The 19,161-nt window shown below is 45.6% G+C and overlaps 1 protein-coding gene across 1 annotated transcript in view; it reads right to left on the reverse strand.

Annotated features, from left to right (window-relative positions):
* The window catches only part of LOC134344531 (uncharacterized), a 103,159-nt gene extending 84,363 nt beyond the window's left edge, over positions 1-18,796 (reverse strand). The window contains exon 1 of the mRNA XM_063044494.1: positions 18,576-18,796. Coding sequence (XP_062900564.1) covers positions 18,576-18,684 — 109 coding nt within the window. The 5' untranslated portion in view covers positions 18,685-18,796. The remainder of the gene's footprint in view (positions 1-18,575) is intronic.
* Between the last annotated feature and the right edge of the window lie 365 nt (positions 18,797-19,161).

Raw genomic sequence — 19,161 nt, forward strand, 5'->3', positions numbered from 1 at the left:
GATAACTGGGATTCAGTTGGTGTTGAAAGGAGTCACTTTGGCCTCCTGGGCAAAATACCAGAAGAAGGAATCAGCTCACAGCACATCACACAAACACCTTGATTGAGACAAGTCAAGTCTATTGTCAGTGAACTATACACATGTATACCATTAAACGAGACAACGTTTCTCAGAATGGGAGTATAAAGCACTGTAGTACACATAACACACATATCACATTATAATTCATGGAAGTAAAGATGAAACCTACAGATGAATCATGCATAAATAATGAACTAAAGTACATTAATATTAAATATTGTAAGGTACAGAACAGATTAACCGATGACACTTCAAATGCCACTGTCATTGGAGAAGGTCCAGAGGAGGTTCACGAGAATGATTCCAGGGATGAAATCGTTAACGTATGAGGAGTGTTTGATGGCTCTGGGTCTGTACTTACTGAAGATTATAAGTATGAGGGAAGAACTCATTGAAAGCTATCAAATACTGAAGGGCCTAGATAGTGTGGACGTGGAGGACGTTTCCTATATCAAGCGAATCTAGGGCCAGAGGCACAGCCTCAGAATAGGGAAATGTCCGTTTAAATCAGAGATGAGGAGGAATTTCTTTAGCCAGAGGGCGGGGAATCCGTGGAATCTATTGCCACAGAGGCCAAGGCATTGGGGGAGCTTAAAGCTGAGGGTGATATTTTCTTGAATAGTAAGAGCGTCAAAGGTTACGGAGAGAAGGCAGGAAAACGGGTTGAGGGGGATAATGAATCAACCATGATGGAATGGCAGATCAGATTCGATGAGCCAAATGGCCTAATTCTGCTCTTATGTTTCATGGTCTTGAGGAAAGCAAGAACGAAAAAAAAAGAGCTTAGAATTGACATTTAACTTGATCTTCTCACCAAGCTGCCAAAAATCTAAATTTAAGTTAACTGAAGGGCTTGCAAGGTTGCCAAACAAATGCTGTGGTCTTGGTCCTGGGCACCGCTCCACATTTAATAGGGCAGATCACAGCACACTGTGCCTTGCTGTAATACTAAATGTGCGCAGTCACTGGAACTGAATTGACAGGCATGCCAGCTTCAGGTGTTGGGGCCAGTGGTAACCTCACACCAGCTGAGCTGCTCAACAGAGAAAGCTCAAACTGTGCGAAAACCAACTTTATAAAAACTCGTTTTGAAAGTCTATTCGAGTTCCAGGGGCTCCACCTTAAGGTTTCTGGAATTAACAAAGAGCCCAAACGTTGGCAGTTGGCCAGTCAAGCGTTGCTATTCTCCTCACTCTGATTAGGAGTGTCTTCTCTGTGTGTGCTGTCTTCTGCTTCCAACCCCTTTCCAACTTCACAACGTGAGGCAAAGTACAGGAGTAAGTCGTTCACTGCACCGGGCCATGAACGTAGAACAGTGATCGCGGGTGCAGAAGCCTGAAAGCTCATATTGCCAGCATCAAGGTCCGCTTCTACCTCACTGCGATCAGACTCTTCAACGGACCCCTTGGATGAGAAGATGAATCCCCGGCCTCACAATCTACCTTGTTATGCGAAGAATTTTTTTTTTTAGTCAGAGGGTGGTGAATCTATGAAATTTGTTGCCACGGGCAGCAGTGGAAGCCAAGTCATTGGGTGCATTTAAGGCAGAGATAGATAGGTATCTGAGTAGCCAGGGCACCAAAGGTTATGATGAGAAGGCGGGGGAGTGGGACTAAATGTGAGAATGGATCAGCTCATGATAAAATGGCAGAGCAGACTCGATGGGCCAAATGGCCGACTTCTGCTCCTTTGTCTTATGGTTATGTTCTTGTACTCTATTATTTACACTCTGCACCTATTTGGTAGCTTTTTACACTTTATTCTGCATTATTATTCTTTTACATTATTCTAGCTCAATGCACTGTGTAATGATCTGATTGGTAAGAACAGTATGCAAGACAAGCCTTTCACTGCATCTCGGTATATGTGACAATAATAAACCAATTCCAATTATTACCACATGTCCTGAGATACAGAGAAATTTACTAGTCATCCTGTCAGATCGTGCCAATCAAAAGATATAGAATAATTAGGCCATTTGGCCCATCGAATCTGCTCCACTATTACATTTCCCTCTCAGTCCCAATTTCCTGCCTTCTCCCCATATCCCTTTATGCCCTGACTAATCAGGAATATATCAACTTCTGCCTTAAATATACCCAAAGACTTGGCCTCCACAGCTGCCCAAGGCAAAGAATTCCACAGTTTCACCACTCTGGCTAAAGAAATTCCTCCTCATCTCCATTCTAAATGTATGTCTCTCCGTTCTGAGGCTGTGTCCCCTGATCTTAGACTCCCCCACCATAGGAAACATCCTCTCCACATCCACTTTAATGAAGCCTTTCAACATTCAATAGGTTTCAATGAGATCCACACTCATTCTTCTGAATTCCAGTGAGTTGAGGCACAGAGCCACCAGACACATATGCTAAGCCTTTCAATCCCAGAATCTTTTTCATGAACCTCCATTGAACACTCTCCAATTTCAGTGCACCTTTCTCAGATACGGGGCTCAAAAGTGCTCACAATACTCCAAGTGAGGCCTCACCGGTGCTTCATGAAGTCTCAACATCACATCCTTGCTTTTGTATTCTAGTCCTCTCAAAATGAAGTCTAACATTATATTTGCCTTCCTCACATGGACCCAACCTGCAAATTAATCTTCAGGGGACCCTGCACAAGGACCCCCCAAGTCCCTTTGCATCACAAATTTTTGTGAATATTCTCTTCATTTTGGAAACAGTCTATGCTTTCCATTTCTTCTACTGCATGACCATACACTTCCCAACACTGTATTCCATCTGCCATTTCTTTGCCCATTCTCCTAATCTGTCTAAAGCCTCTCAACTTCCTCAAAACTAGCTGCCCTCCACCTATCTTCATATCATCTGCAAACTTTGCAACAAAAGCATCAATTCCATTGACATATGATGTAAAAAAAAATTGGTCTCAACACCAACCCCTGTGGACATCACTAGTCCCTGGCAGCCAACCAGAAAAGGCTCTCTTTATTCCCACTCTTTGTCTCCTGCCTATCAGCCACTGCTTTATCCATGCTATTATCTGTCCTGTAATACCATGAGCTCTCAACTTGTTAAACAGCCTCATGTGTGGCACCTTGTCAAAGGCCTTCTGAAAATCCAAGTACACAGCATCCACCTATTCTCCTTTGCCTATTCTGCTTGTTATTTCTTCAAAGAATTCCAACAGAGGTGAATGAATGCTGATGAGAGGTCTCAGCCCGAAACGCCAGCTGTTTGATGCTGCTTGAGCTGCTGAGTTCCTCCACAATGTTGTGTGCGTTACACCAGACATGCTTTACTGCCACTTGTGGCTCAGTGGAGAGCTCGAACACTTCTCAGGAGGTCTCTGTCGCATGCCTGAGCACAAGATACTGAGGCACTGAGGAAGCTGGAAGGTCGAGATGCAGAACATATTCAAGTCCAAGAATGATGGATGTTCATACAAAAGGAACCAAGGGATTCAAGATCCAAGTTTATTTGTCGCGTGCACATACAGCAAAATGCCCCGTTTGCGTTAACAACCAACATACCCAAGGGTGTGCTGGGGGCAGCCCACAAATGTCACCACACATTCTGTCACCAAATATGGGATGTTGAGCTACGATCTTTACTTAGAGATACAGCACAGTAACAGGCAACGAGCCCACTCCACCCAATTATGTAAATGTAACTTTGCTAGAACAAATAACGACAGCACAAAAAGATCGTTACTTATCTTTTCATCCGTTTATTTCTTCAAACTCAGCCGGCGAGTGAACTCGGACCCGACATCAGGGAGAGAATCCTTCTCATCTCCCCGGCGGTTCTACAAGTTCACTGCCCGATGTCAGAATTGTCGGAAGTTATAAGGCCACCGATACAAAAGAACAATCAGTTTGATAACTATTCCGGTCAAGTCAATGGACTATTGATACAAAAGTATAATCAATTTGTTAAACACTCCAGCCACCTTAATTAAAGAAAGGAGTGCCCTACCTGGTTTGCTGGAGCCACAACTTAATTACAAAGATAAGAACATCAATCAAATTTATGCTTTAATTAAGAAAGGAATGTTCTGTCTAATTTCCATCAGGTACTGCTCTTTGTCAAAACCAAAAGGTGTGAAAAGCCCAGAGACATCTATGTGGATCTGGGCGAACGTTAACCCTTATCTTTCTCCAAAGACAGCAGCTGTGAGACATCACTCAAACACACTGCAGTCACAGACATAGTCAGTCCTGAACCCATTGTTTACAGGAATCTTGAGAATCCCCCATTCCCTTAAACTTTATCAATTACACTCATGTGACCAACTAACCTACCAACACCTATGCCTTTGGAATGTGGGAGGAAACCAGAGCACCCGGGAGAAAACCCACGAGGTCACAGGAAGATCGTGCAAGTTCCTTACACACAGCGGTGGAAGTTGAACCCAGATACTGGCGCTGTAATAACGTTATGTTAACTGTACGCTACCGTCCCGCTCAATCATACGAATGACTGAGCAGGTATTCCCTCTTCTCCCCTCTCCCGTCAGGCAGAAGATACAAAAGAAGGACGTCGGCCTGAAATGTCGACCGTTTACTCTTTTCCATAGATGCTGCCTGACCTGCTGAGTTCCTGCAGCATTTGTGAGTGATTCTCCAGAAGAAACAAAACCTTGAGAGCACTTTTGGTACCTCATGAATGGACTCTTACATGCTGAAGATGAACTTCTGACCTCTCAATCTACCCCACTCTGCCCCCTGCACTCTATTTTCTCTGTAACTGTTACACTCTATCCTACATCTCACTGACCACTTCAATGGACTTATGATCTGTGTGGATGACAGGCAAACAAACACTTGTCACTATACCTCAGTATATGTGGCAATAATCGGTAATAGCATTTGTTGATTACTGTCACACATACCAAGATGCAGTGAAAAGCCTGTCTTGTGTACTGTTTACGGATCAAATCATTACACAGCGCTCAGAGTTAGAATAAGGTCAAACGAAAACAATGCAGAGTAAAGTGTAAAAGTGCAGCGCAGGTAAAGGATAAAGTACAAGATCATAACAAGGTAATTGTGAGGCCAACAGCCAATCATATCATACAAGAGATCCGGTCAAAAGTCTAAGCTGCCCTTGAACCTGGTGGAATGAGTTTTCAGGCTTCTGTATCTTCTGCCCGACGAGAGGGGGGAGAAGAGAGAATGTTCCGGGTGGGTGGGGCCTTTGACTATGCTGGCTGGTTTACTAAGGCAGCAAGAAGTACAGACAGATTCCTGATCCCTGTGATGTGCTGAGGCGTGTCTATAACCAATACCAGTGCCGATGAGGGCCGTAAGACCTGCTTTATTTCTTCCGCCATTAAGAACCTGCCCTAGCCCATGGACACTGACCATAGTACTCAACTTATCTTTGCCTCAGTCTTAAAATTCTCCTTCGTGGCAAACCCACCCATATCTACCAATTGTTTCTCAACCTCATCCTCCTGATCATCCTGAAATTATACACAGGGGCCACTTAATTAGGTACACCTGCTCGTTAATGCAAATATCTAATCAGCCAATCATGTGGCAGCATCTCAATGCATAAAAGCATGCAGACATGGTCAAGAGATTCAGTTAAAACATCAGAATGGGGAAGAAATGTGATCTGAGTGACTTTGACCGTGGAACGATTGTTGGTGCCAGATGGGGTGGTTTGAGTATCTCCTGGGATTTTCACGCACAACAGTCTCTAGAGTTTACAGAGAATGGTGCGGAAAATAATAAAACATCCAGTGAGGGCAAAACACCTTGTTAACGAGAGAGATCAGAGGAGGATGGCCTGACTGGTTCAAGCTGACAGGAAGTGACAGCAACTCAAATAACCACATGCTACAACAGTGGTGTGCTTAATAGAGTGGCCAGTGAGAGCACTCTCCTGTTCAGAACTAAACTCTGAGTGGTCCAAATAGAGCTTCGGATAACTGTAGCACAAACTGCATCCCTTTACATGATCGGCCTTCAGATGGTGGCTGATGTTTCACTCGATTTATGGTTTTCTTTGTATAAAACACAGAACAGTACCACACAGGAACGGGCTCTTCCACCCACGATGTGCCAAACTGGTAATCAAAGGCCTAACGGTGAGCGTTCGGGCAGCGGAAGGATTGAACCCGGGTCGCTAATGGTGCGGCGCTGACCAAGACACCACCACTGCACCCCCTCCCCTCGTGATTTTGTATACCTCTGTCAGATCTTCCCTCATTCTCCCACACTCCAAGGAATTAAGTCCAGGGAAACATCCTTTTTGGAATAAAGGTGAGGAGGAACTTCAGCCAGAGGGAGGTGAATCTGTGGTAAGTTTCTCGCCACAGACGGCTGTGGAGGCCAAGTCATCGGCTCACTTAAAGCGGAGGTTAATAGGTTATTGATTAGTCAAGGTGTCAAGGTTACAGGGAGAGGAGGGCCTTGATGGAATGGCCTTATTCTTCTCCTAGGTCTAATCCTTCTTCCCACACAATTTCCTTATCCCTCCTTTCTCTGCACTTCAATGAGGTATTACAATGGCAGGTCCCACGACAAACAGCAGCCTAAAGCTTTAACAGAGTTCGGCCTGAAATCATATCTAAGCCACCATCAGCAAAGCAGGATACCTGGCTTCATGCTTCTCTTGTGCACCACACTGGTCTCCAGCCAGAACAGTGACAGCACTTCAAAAGTAGTAACACCGTCAGTCAGAACCCTGCAGTTGTGAGGAGCTACAGAAATATTGTTAATTTTTATTTATTTTATTTGGAGATACACCACAGTGACAAGCCCTCCCTGCCCAACGAGCCTGCACTGCCCAATTACACCCAGATGACCAATTAACTGGTTAACCTGTACATCTTTGGAAGGTGGGAGGACACCAGAGCACCCGGAGGAAAAACACGCAGTCACGGGGAAGGACAGCGAGAATTGGCTCAGGTATCATCAAATTTGCTGACGATACAACCATTGTTGGTAGAATCTCAGGTGGTGACAACAGGGCATGCAGGAGTGAGATTTGCCAACTAGTGGAGTGGTGCCACAGCAAAAATCCGGCACTCAACGTCAGTAAGACGAAAGAGCTGATTGTGGACTTCAGGAAGGATAAGACGAAGGAGAACATACCAATCCTTATAGAGGGATCAGAAGTGGAGAGAGTGAGCAGCTTCAATTCGTGGGTGTCAAGATCTCTGAGGATCTAACCTTTTCCCAACATATTGATGTAGTTATAAAGAAGGCAAGACAGTGGCTATACTTTATTAGGAGTTTGAAGAGATTTGGCATGTCAACAAATACACTCAAAAACTTCTATAGTTGTACCGTGGAGAGCATTCTGACAGGCTGCATCACTGTCTGGTATGGAGGGGCTACTGCACAGGACCGAAAGAAGCTGCAGAAGGTTGTAAATCTAGTCAGCTCCATCTTGGGCACAAGCCTACAAAGTACCCAGGACATCTTTAGGAAGTGGTGTCTCAGAAAGGCAGCGTCCATTATTAAGGACCTCCAGCACCCAGGGCATGCCCTTTTCTCACTGTTACCATTAGGTAGGAGATACAGAAGCCTGAAGGCACACACTCAGCGATTCAGGAACAGCTTCTTCCCCTCTGTCATCCGATTCCTAAACGGACATTGAAGCTTTGGACACTACCTCACTTTTTTAAAATACAGTATTTCTGTTTTTGCACATCTATTCAATATACATAATTGATTTACTTGTTTATTTATTATGTTTTATTTTATTTATCATTATAATTTACAAGGACTTGAGGACCTGAGTAACAGGGAAAAGGTTGTGAGAGAGGTATACAAAATTTTGAGGGGTGTAGATGGGGTAAATGCAAGCAGGCTTTTCCCACTAATTTTGGGTGAGATTGGAACTAAAGATCATGGGTTAGGGGTGAAAGGTGAAATGTTTAAGGGGAAGATGGGGGCAACTTCTTCACTCGTGGTGTTGAGAGTGCTCGGTGAGGAAGTGGCGGACGTGGTTTCGATTTCAACTTTTAGGAGAAGTTTGGATAAGTACACGGAAGGGAGGAATGTTGGGCTATGGGTCCAGATACAGGTTGGTGGGACTCGGCAGAATAGTAGCTTGGCATGGACTAGATGGGCCAAAGGGCCTGTTTCTGTGCTGTAGTGTTCAATGACTCTATGACCCTATTATTATTTTTTTCTCTCTCTGTATTGCATTGAACTGCTGCTGCTGTTAACAAATTTCACGTCACATGCCGGTGATAATAAACCTGATTCTGATTCTGCAATACCTGCGACACTGCCATGTCACCAACATTCCTACCAGCTTTTAACATCTAACTCTGGCAACGTCAACCTTGATTTTGTGGTCAAGTGTCATGAATGGGTCAAAGGCAGAAGTGCTGCCTAATTGTGCCACAGAAGAAACCTTTTTCTAAGTCCTTTTTCCCCTCATGTGAGCCTAGAAGCAGGTATTGGTGGGGCGTTCATCCAGAAACTGCGTGTGACTAAGAGTTTCTTGGAGAACTCAATCCTCTTAGAGATCCGGCTGCGGACAAAAGCAAGGAAAGTCTCGCCCATGCTTCAGTCAGGAAATGAGAGGGAGTTGCACTAAATTCTTCACTTAGTTGCGAGCTCCAATAATGAAGCAATTAAGCATCTGAGCTGAAGCTGTAGGAAGACAAGAAAGAACTCACACTTGTATCTTGTTTTTTTTTATGACCCTGGCTTGCCCTAGAGCGCTTTCTAGCGCAAGAAATACCTTTGAAGTGTTGTCACTGTTGCAGTGTAGAGGAGTACAGGCTGGGAAAACAGACTAAGAAGCCAAAAGCTGCATGCCTTTCTGTTTCAGTGTTAAACAGCCCAGAACGCGACACTTCAACCCCTCCCACCCCTGCTCTATCCACCCTTTCAACACATCTCTACACCTTTCATAAACACATCAGCACGAACATTGATTTCTCTAATTTCAGGTACATTTCCTCCCTTCCTCTTCTCTCTTCCTCAATTCCCCACTCTGGCCTCCCTCTTACCTCCTCTCCTCACCTGCCCATCACCTCCCCCTGGTGCTCCCCTTTCACCCATGGTCCACTCTCCTGTCCTATCAGATTCATCCGTCTCCAGCCCTTTACCTCTTCCACCTATCACCTCCCAGCTTTTTACTTCACCCCACCCACCTGGCTTCACCTATCACATCTCTCCTTCCCTTCACCCCACCTTCTTCTTCTTCTGCCGTCTTCCCCCTTTGTTTCCAATCCCGAAGAAGGGTCCCGGCCCGAAACGTTGACCGCTTAATCACTTCCGTGCGTGCTGCCTGACCTGCTGAGTTCCTCCACTGTTTTGTGTGCGTTCGTCCGTTCCTTTATCCTTCACCTGCTCATTTAATTTAAATGAATTCCGGCGCCTCGGGCCACTGCACCCAATTACACTTGTGTGACCAATTAACCTCCTAACCGGTACGTATTTGGATGGTGGGAGGAAACAGGAGCACCCGGAGGAAACCCACATGGTCACGGGGAGAATATACATATGCCTTGCAGACAGCAGCAGGAATTAAATCCTGCTACACATTCTTTCAATATACTGCAGTGGAAAGAATAGTGAATACTAATAACTAGTAAGTAGTAATATGAATTGTGGTAACAGGGAACCGCAGACCAAAGTAGAGACATGGAATGTAGTAGCAGCAACATCCAAGTTTCCAGAACTTAGCACCATTATTGTAACAGAAAATTGGATTTACTGTTAGACCTGGGGATAATCTTTTTATTCTGTAATCACAACCTAGTCTGGTACTTAATTAGATCTTCCTGTTGACACCAAAATGGAGCTTTACTGGTAACCTCTGACGATGTGGAAACTGTAAAGGAGACACATCAGACATGGTAGCATCGTGGTTAGCACAATGCTTTACAGTACTGGCGACCAGGGTTCAATTCCCACCACTGCCTGCACGGAGTTTCTACATACTTTCCCCGTGACTGCGTGGGTTTCCTCCGGGTGCTCCGGTTTCCTCCCACAGTCCAAAGGCGTACTGGTTGGTAGGTTAATTGGTCATTTTAAATTGTCCCGTGATTTGGCTCGGGTGAAATTAGGGGGCTGTTGGCCAGAAGGGCATATTCCGTGGTGTATCTCAATAAACAAACACCAAAATCAGCCTGAAAAGATTCAACATGACATCTAAAAACTGGGAAGACATTGCACTCAGTAGGATGCACCTGGAGGAAGTCGGTTTTAAGGGAGCTGCGTTATATGAGAGGGAACATACATCAAAGTTGCTGGTGAACGCAGCAGGCCAAGCAGCATCTATAGGAAGAGGCGCAGTTGACGTTTCAGGCCGAGACCCTTCGTCAGGACCTGAAACGTCGACTGCGCCTCTTCCTATAGATGCTGCTTGGCCTGCTGCGTTCACCAGCAACTTTGATGTATGTTGCTTGAATTTCCAGCATCTGCAGAATTCCTGTTGTTTATATGAGAGGGATCTCACAGAAAACAAACGGCAGCTGTGAAAGGGGAGACTGAGACACCAAGAGACCCGACCACTAATCACAGTCGCCACTTACTCGTGTCCACACTGCACCAGAATATGTGGATCCTAGACCGACATCTACAACCATCTGAGGACTCCCGGTAAGAAGACGATGTGCTCAAACGTAGCGGCTTTTATGGGGCCGACTAAAGGTGCCGTTGTCTTTTGTAAACATATGTTTTTATGATTGCAAGACCCCGCCAGACATTAAGAACTTCGGGTCTACCCCATCAGTGGGTTGCTGATTGGCGGAGAAATTGAAGGAGCTGCATTTTGTATGGATCGTACCACTGCCTGTGTCAGACAGGCATTGGAGAAGCTTGCGTGCGAAGGCAGTGCGCAGTCTGACAGCGAGAGATCATCTTAGTCGCTTTTCTTATGATCACAAGACCCTGCTTGGGCATTGTTAATGCGGAATGGTGCAAGTCCGATTCACTGATTTATTGGCGGATGTTAGTGGAGCATTCTAGCCTCGGTCATGGCGAGGACTTGCCCTCAAGTCACAGTGCTGCCTGTCTACAGCTGCCGACCGAAAGGGGCGTTGGGGTCGGTGTGGCACGGCGTCCAAGCTGGAGTCGATGCTGCCTCCTGCTGTTTGCTTGGCAGAAGACAAGCCATATTGTGTTCAACTGCAGACAGCTGCAACATTCGTGGACTCAGGGTCTTGTGCTATATTTTTTTGTGTCTGATACCTTCTATGTGCTATGTGTGCCGTGTGCTGTGTATGACCGTTGGTGCTGTGTTTCACACCTTGGCCCCAGAGTAACGCTGATTTGTTTAGCTGTATTCATGTATGACAATTAAACTTGAACAACAGACAACACTACTTCAACTACCACGAGTAGAAAAATGGAGAGCTATGAGGGACGGAAGGGTTAGATTGATTGTGGAGTAGCACAGTACAGGCCCTTCAGCACTAAATGCTGTGCCAACTCATTTAACCTACCCTAAGATCAATCTAACTCTTCCCTCCCACATAGCCCTCCATTTTTCTTTTATCCATGTGCTTATCTAATAGACTCAAATGTCCCTAATGTATCTGCCTCCACCACCACCCCTGGCAGGACATTCCATGCACCCACCCTCTGTGTAACAAACCCACCTCTGACATCCCTCCCCTATACTCTCCTCCATTTATAATTATGCCCTGTCCTATTAGCAATATCTGCCCTGGGTAAATCTCCTCTGCACCGTCTCTGAAGCTTTCACATCCTTCCTCTAATGAGGCGACCAGCACTGAACACAATGTTTGATGTTCTAGGACCTTTACCCAGGGACAGCCCATAGTTGGAGAGTTACTCATTCCCATTCGTACTTGGCTAAAGAAATTCCACATGAATTCCCTGTTGAATTTATCTTATCCCTTGCTCCATATTTTTGGGAAATAACTTGCTGGTCTGTGTCAGACATCTATTGTGATTCCTAAGATCTTCACATCTCCGGAGTGTCAGCTTTACCGAAGCTTGCAACTTGTAGTGAGGAACAGGAGGTGGCTGATGTTTAAAGGGACCCCCCCACCCCCCCGCACAAAATAATGCCCAGACCAGGTTTAAGCTGGTCCCCAGCTTCTGAGGCTCAGGAGAAGGTGGAGGAGGAGGAGGAGGAGGAGGAGGAGGAGGAGGAGGAGGAGGAGGAGGAGGAGGAGGAGGTGGAGGAGGAGGAGATGGAGGTGTAGGTGGTGGAGGTGGAGGTGGAGGTGGAGGTGGAGGTGGAGGTGGAGGAGGAGGCTGACCCACAGTCAGACACACGGACCTTCTAAGCAATCGTGTAGCACTGGGTGTCATTCAGCTAAAAGGTGCAGTCAACACCAAGGTGATAATGGGAGGGGGAGAGGAAAGGGGGAGAGGGGCAGAGCGGGGAGAAGGGGAGGGAAGAGGGGGGAGGGAAAGGGGGGAGGGGAGGTGCAAGGGTGGAGAGGCGAGGGGGAGAGGAGATGAGAAGGTGGAAGTGGGGTGAGAGAGGAGAGAAAGGGTGAGTGGCAGGGGAGCAAGAAGGAGGGAATGATATGCTATAATTTGCTATAATTTCTAAATTACAATCAAATACATAATCAAAATAAATTCTAAATAGCAAGGACCTAGGAACTCTGTAGGAGCAGAAAAATTTGTGTTTACATTAACTTTTGTGAACAGCTATATATAACTATATCTACCAGAGCTCCGGAAAAGCTCTTGTTTGTAATATAACCTACCAGGCTTAATATAGTCTCCTAGTGAATGTTAACCTGATGTTGTTGCTTAAAACAGTGTTTCAATTCCATTATATATCAGAGATGCTGGAATCTGAGGTAACAGTGCATCAAACTAAAACACTGTCTTGCTTCTCCCACACTGAAATTACTGAAAGCTATACAAATTTTACATTCATTTGTTAACTTCATATCACTTTATGTTTCTTAATATGTGAACATCTGTCAATTTTATTAAGGACTCTGCTATCAAATTTCTCAATAGACAATGAACCCATGAACACTACCTCACTATTTTCTTTACTCTTTGCCCTCTTTTTGCACTATTTAATTTTATTTTTTTAATTTATAGCTTTTTTTTATTATGTATTGCTCTGTACTGCTGCTGCAAAACAACAAATTTTATGACATATACCAGTGATATTAAAGCTGATTCTGACCTTTATTAAAGGCAATAAAATGCATTAACCACCCTCAGTACCAAACAGCTGAAGATTAGTTCTGAATTCTTAATGCTAAAGCATTCTCAATTACCAATTTACCGCATGAACTAAAGATATATCAAATACCCTCTAAATATGGCACCTCCATCAATTTCATAATACATGTATAGTTTTCAATAGATATCTACAGTTGGCTGCCGCATGTTCTAATTAATTACACGTACACTCAATGCTTTAGAAACAGTTTCTTTCCCTCCCCCATCAGATATCTGAACCCATATGCACTATGTATTGTTTTTACATTTCTTATTGCAAGTTAATTGTTTTTTAAAATGTATTGCACTGTTCTGCTGCCACAAAACAACAAACCTAATGACATATAAACCTGGTTCTGATCAGGTTTATGTGTGAAAAAACTGACAATATGTAAGGGTCTCAGCCTGAAACGTCGACTGTTTATTAATTTCCATAGATGCTGCCTGACTTGCTGAGATCCTCCAGCATTTTGTGTGTGTTGCTCCGGATTTCCAGCATCTGCAGAATCTTTTGTGTTTGCAATATATAAATTGCCTGTGTTCACATATCGTTATTTATTATTCATCATCTGGTGTAAATACCTTTCAAGAACAACATTTTTGTCATTATAGGTACACTGGATACACTTCTTAATTAAAGATTAGCTCTTTTTCATGACCATTATAGGACAGAATTTCCCAAAATCTCAGCGGGTGAGTGAAATTGGAACTGGAGCACAGCCCAGGGAGATTCAAATGGGCTGAATATTTGGCAGATGCTGGAAATCAAAAATAAAAGCAAATTGCCGGACATGCGCACAGGTCAAACAGTGACGACAGACAGCAATTCAAGAGTTAATCAAAAATGTTACTCTTTCCCTCTCCAAGAACGCGGCTCCACCTTCTGAGTATTTCTGACATTTTCCATTTTATATGACATTGTTAATGAAATGTCAGAATTTTGGCTGGACTAATCTTGAAAAAGAAATGTGTACACAACCGTGACAGATGCGGAATTTAAATTATGTTAATTAAATAAATCTGCAATCAAAAAGTTAGTGTGAAGCCATCGGTGGTCACGTTACAACTGTACAAGTTGTTGATGAGACCACGTTTGAAGGATTTTACTTACTGAAGCGTGAAAACAGGCCACTCCAACCCAACAAGCCCTTGGCACCCAAATACACCCATGTAACCAGTTAGCCTACTAACCTGTATGTATTTGGAACATGGGAGAAACCAGAGCATTAGAAACCTATGTGGTCATGGGGAGAATGTATGAACAGTCCTTACAGACAGCAGCAGAATTGAACCTAAGTTACTAGCAAAGAGGGAGCAGTTAGCACAACGCTCTTGCCGCTTGAGGAGTCAGAGTTCAGAGTTCAATCCCAGCATCCCCTGCAAGGAGTCTGTACGTCCTCCCCGTGAAATGTGCGGGTTTCCTCTGGGTCCTCTGATTTCCTCCCACGGTCCAAAGACATACCGGGAAGGCTAATCGGTCATTTTACATTGTCCCATCATTAGGTTAGGGTGAAATTGGGGTTACTGGGCAATTTGGCTCGAAGGGCCAGAAGGTCTTTACCACACTGTATTGCTAAATAAAAATTAAAAATTAAAGTAATAGGTTGACGAGAACCATGCTGCCACAGTTCTGGTCACCCAGCTATCGGAAGGATTAAGCTGGAAAGGGTGGAGACGAGATTCACGAGGATTTCACTCGGATTGGAACCCATGAGCTACAAGGAGGGGCTGGTCAGACTGGGATTTGCTTCCTTGAAGTTCAGAAGGCTGAAGGGTGATCTTACAGAGGTATATAAAATCAGGAGGGATTGTCACAGTCTCCGTCCCAGGGTAGGGTTGCCTAAAACTCGCGGGCGTAGGGGAGAAGAAATATTTTCAAAGTACCCAAAAAAGCAACTTTTTCCATACAGAGACAGGTGATTATATGGAACTAACTGCCAGAGGAAGCTGTAGAAGTGAGTATAATTAGAATGATTAAAAGGCATTTAGACAGATATGTGGATGGGAAGGGTTTCAAAGTCAAAATCAAAGTAAATTTATTAGCAAATTACGTATATGTTACATATACAACCCTGAGATTCATACCGGAAAATAATGCAATACAATAGAATCTAGATAAAACTACACATAAACTAGGACTGAAAAACAACCAATGAGCAAAAGATGACAAACTGCAAACAAGAAGATAAATAATTCTGAGAACATGAGTTGTAAAAAGTCATTAAAAGTGAGTTGTGGTGAGTGAAGTTATCCATGCCGGTTCAAGAATGAGGTATTTACGGGGTAATAACTGTTCCTGAACCTGGAGTTTACAGGTAATAAATGTTCCTGAACCTGGAGTTTACAGGTAATAACTGTTCCTGAACCTGGTGTTTACAGGAAATAACTTCCTGAACCTGGTAGGAGGAGAAGATGGCGGCGCGACGCAGCTCGCAGCGGCCACTCTGGTGGTGATGTCTGTTATTTGTCAAGTAGGGTGCCGTGCATGATCCTGATTTGATGGAGACGGACGTGAGAGCACAGAGGAACATCTGGTGAAACTTCTGAAATGCCTGCTTCACTGCTGCTGCTACTGTGTGGTCCAGAATCTCCGGAGGGGAAGGCCCTGAGTCCTCGGCTTTGCTTGTTGCTCGGCAGCCGGGGAGGGGTTGAAGCGCTCGGCTGAGGATGGTGCTCGGAGAGGCTGTGTCGGAGGGGCTGGTCAGAGGCTCGAAGTTTTCGGACAGACTCAGAGTCCTCTGCGGTCGGGTGCTTCCAATGGTGCTGCATCAGCAAGTTGGCGGCGCTTGGAGGCTCATCATGGGGTGGGTTCCTCCCTTCTGCCGCCTGCATAAGAGTCTATCGGACTTTGAGACTTTTTTTTACCGTGCCCATGGTCTGCTCTTTATCAAATTATGGTATTGCTTTGCACTGTTGTAACTATATGTTATAATTATGTGGTTTTGTCAGTTTTACTCTTGGTTTGTCCTGTGTTTTCTGTGATATCACTCTGGAGGAACATTGTATCATTTCTTAATGCATGTATGCATTTCTAAATTACAATAAACGAGGACTGAGTGTCCTCATAATCTAAAAAAAACCTGGTGTTTACAGGTAATAACTGTTCCTGAACCTGGTGTTTACAGGTAATAACTGTTCCTGAACCTGCTGTTTGCAGGTAATAACTGTTCCTGAACCTGGTGTTGTCCTGACGAAGGGCCTCGGCCTGAAACGTCAACTGTACCTCTTCCTAGAGATGCTGCCTGGCCTGCTGCGTTCACCAGCAACTTTGATGTGTGTTGCTTGAATTTCCAGCATCTGCAGAATTCCTGTTGTTTGATAGGGTAATAACTGTTCCTGAACCTGGTGTTTACAGCGTAATAACTCTTCCTGAACCTGAAGTTTATAGACAATAGATGCAGGAGTAGGCCATTCGGCCCTTCGAGCCAGCACCGCCATTCACTGTGATCATGGCTGATCATCCACAATCAGTATCCAGTTCCTGCCTTATCCCCATAACCTTTGATTCCACTACCTGGTGTTTACAAGGTAACAACTGTTCCTGAACCTGGTGTTTGCAGGGTAATAACTGTTCATGAACCTGGAGTTTACAGGTAATAAATATTCCTGAACCTGGTGTTTACAGGGTAATAATTGTTCCTGAACCTGCTGGTATGGGACCTAAGGCTTTTGTACCTCCTGCCCAATGGTTGTAGTGAAAAGAGAGCATGGCATGGATGGTGGGTTTCGGGGGATATGGGCCAAGCTCAGATAAATGGAACTAGCTTGGATAGACATTTTGGTCGGCTGGCGGACCTGTTTCAGTGCTGCATAACTCTCTGATTCATTGTGACCCTTGAAGCTAGTGATTTTGTGAAAACTTTATCTTATCACTTTACTCCAAACCCAACACAAAACAGAGCTGACTCTTCACTAACTTCTGAAGATTATACATATCAAAATAAACTTCATTCCTGATTTAAAAATTACTTTGAAGAGTAAGTATGCAACGGCCTCACGTTCACACTCAATGTGTTAAGTAGTGTTATATTACCTTCCTTAAAACCAACATGTGTGGACTGTTGCCACACATGTTTCTTGGGGTGGGACAGTCCAATAGTTGAGTGGGCTTCCTCACCCAAGCCACCCTAACTTCTGAAATGGCCCAGCATGACAATCATGGACAATCAGGACCAATGTTGACCTTGTCAACCCATATTCTCCTTTTCTAAATACATGCATTAAAATCTAAAGAGGTCTCTTGTGATATCTCAGGCCATTTTTTAAACGTCTTAATTGAAGCTCACACACAAAATGCTGGAGGGACTCAGCAGGTCAGGCAGCATCTACGGAAATGGATAGACAGTCGACCGTTTCCCCTTCGTCAGGACTGGCTGAAGAAGGGTCTGGTGACCCTTGCCCTGGTGAAGGGTCTCAGCCAAAACGCCCTGGTGCTTACACCCGGTGTCCATTCATTTCCATTGCTGCCGCCTGGCCTGCTGAGTTCCCTCAGCGTCCTGTGCGTGTGGCTCTGCATTTCCAGCATCTGCAGAATCTCGTGTTTTTTGACCAGAATTTCCAAGTCTTCCAAAACTACATTCCCTTGTGACAACCTTCATTTGTGGTGATCAGACGTGATGAAAGCCGTGGGCTGAATTCGATTAACTATATTGCATTTTCGGCTCTCTGTAAGAATAGCCCTGGGGTAAAGGAGCCGGCGTGAATGGAGACTGAGCGACCCTCGGAGGGGAAACGAGGAAACAGGAGCGGGCATTTGTTGACTAAAAATTAAACAGTGCATTGTAACACATTGGAAGCAAATCGATGGAGATGACCCCGCTGCTTTTCATTAAAAGTTTACCGCAATAATGACGGTTGCAGCGATGAACCCGACTTCTGACGAGTTGAAAGCAATGCATGTGGTTGTAAACATGAGAGGTTTTGTCCCAGATAAAGTTACACCCCGTCAACCGCCAGCTCAATGTATTAGGGTCAGCGGACACGCTTTCCAACGTAAAGCCAAACGCAAAACCCAAGCGGAACATTAAAAGCAACCTACCTCAAAGAAAAACCTTTCACGTTACTAGATAGCGAGTGCGGAGGGTCCACTATCACCGGGCGATTATATTCAGTGAAAGGAAGCGTGGTCGCGGGAACTTCCAAGGGATGGGGTTAGAGCGCTGCTGCACCGACACTCGGTGACTTCTGAATAGAAGTGGACATCTGGCGTGCTGTGGGAAGTGATGGGCTGGACGGGTCGCGCAGCCCCGCCAAGGGGCAGAGGAACGGGCGAGGGTCACGGAGGCACCTGTGTGCAGATGTCTCGGCAAAGCCCAGGAGTAGGCGAGGGGGCTGAGGGTGGGGGGCTATCCGCGGGCGGGAGAGCGAGGAGCGGCCAGCGGACCCTCACCGATATTGAGTGCGGACTGGGTGCTGCTGTTGTCCCAGGACTTCCTCCAGGAGCTGGAGCCCGCGCTTTCGCTCAGGGACGGGCTGTTGTCGCCCCCGCTGCTGTCCATGTCCGGCGCCCGGGGAGGGAGGGGGGTCAGACCACCGCCACTGCCCCCGGGGCGAGGTGGGTGAGGAGAGACTCCCAGAGATAGGCGTCAGCCATGTTTGTTGATCTAGATGTGGTGATGTGGGGGCGGAGAGGAGAGGAGAGAAGGAGGGGAGGGGAGGGCCGCCAGTGACGCGCCGGGTGATCGCCGCACCCTGCCGGCGCCCAGCAGCGCACCTGAGTACAGTACCAACACGTGGGCCGGGGGCCCCAACCGGACCCGGGACATCCCAGCTCGGCACTGACCTGTCCGGAACATCCGAGCACAGGATAGACCACCACAGATATCCCAGCCCAGCTCCCCGGGATATCCGCCCAGAATATCCCAATTCTTCCCAGCCCAACTCACCACTGACCTGTTCAGGGACGTTCCCAGTCCCAGCCTAACTCAGGCCGGTCCAGGATATCCCAGCTCAAAGTTGCCCTGTCCAAGACATTG

This window comes from Mobula hypostoma, chromosome 3 (genome assembly GCF_963921235.1).
Source record: "Mobula hypostoma chromosome 3, sMobHyp1.1, whole genome shotgun sequence".
Classification (NCBI taxonomy): Eukaryota; Metazoa; Chordata; class Chondrichthyes; order Myliobatiformes; family Myliobatidae; genus Mobula; species Mobula hypostoma.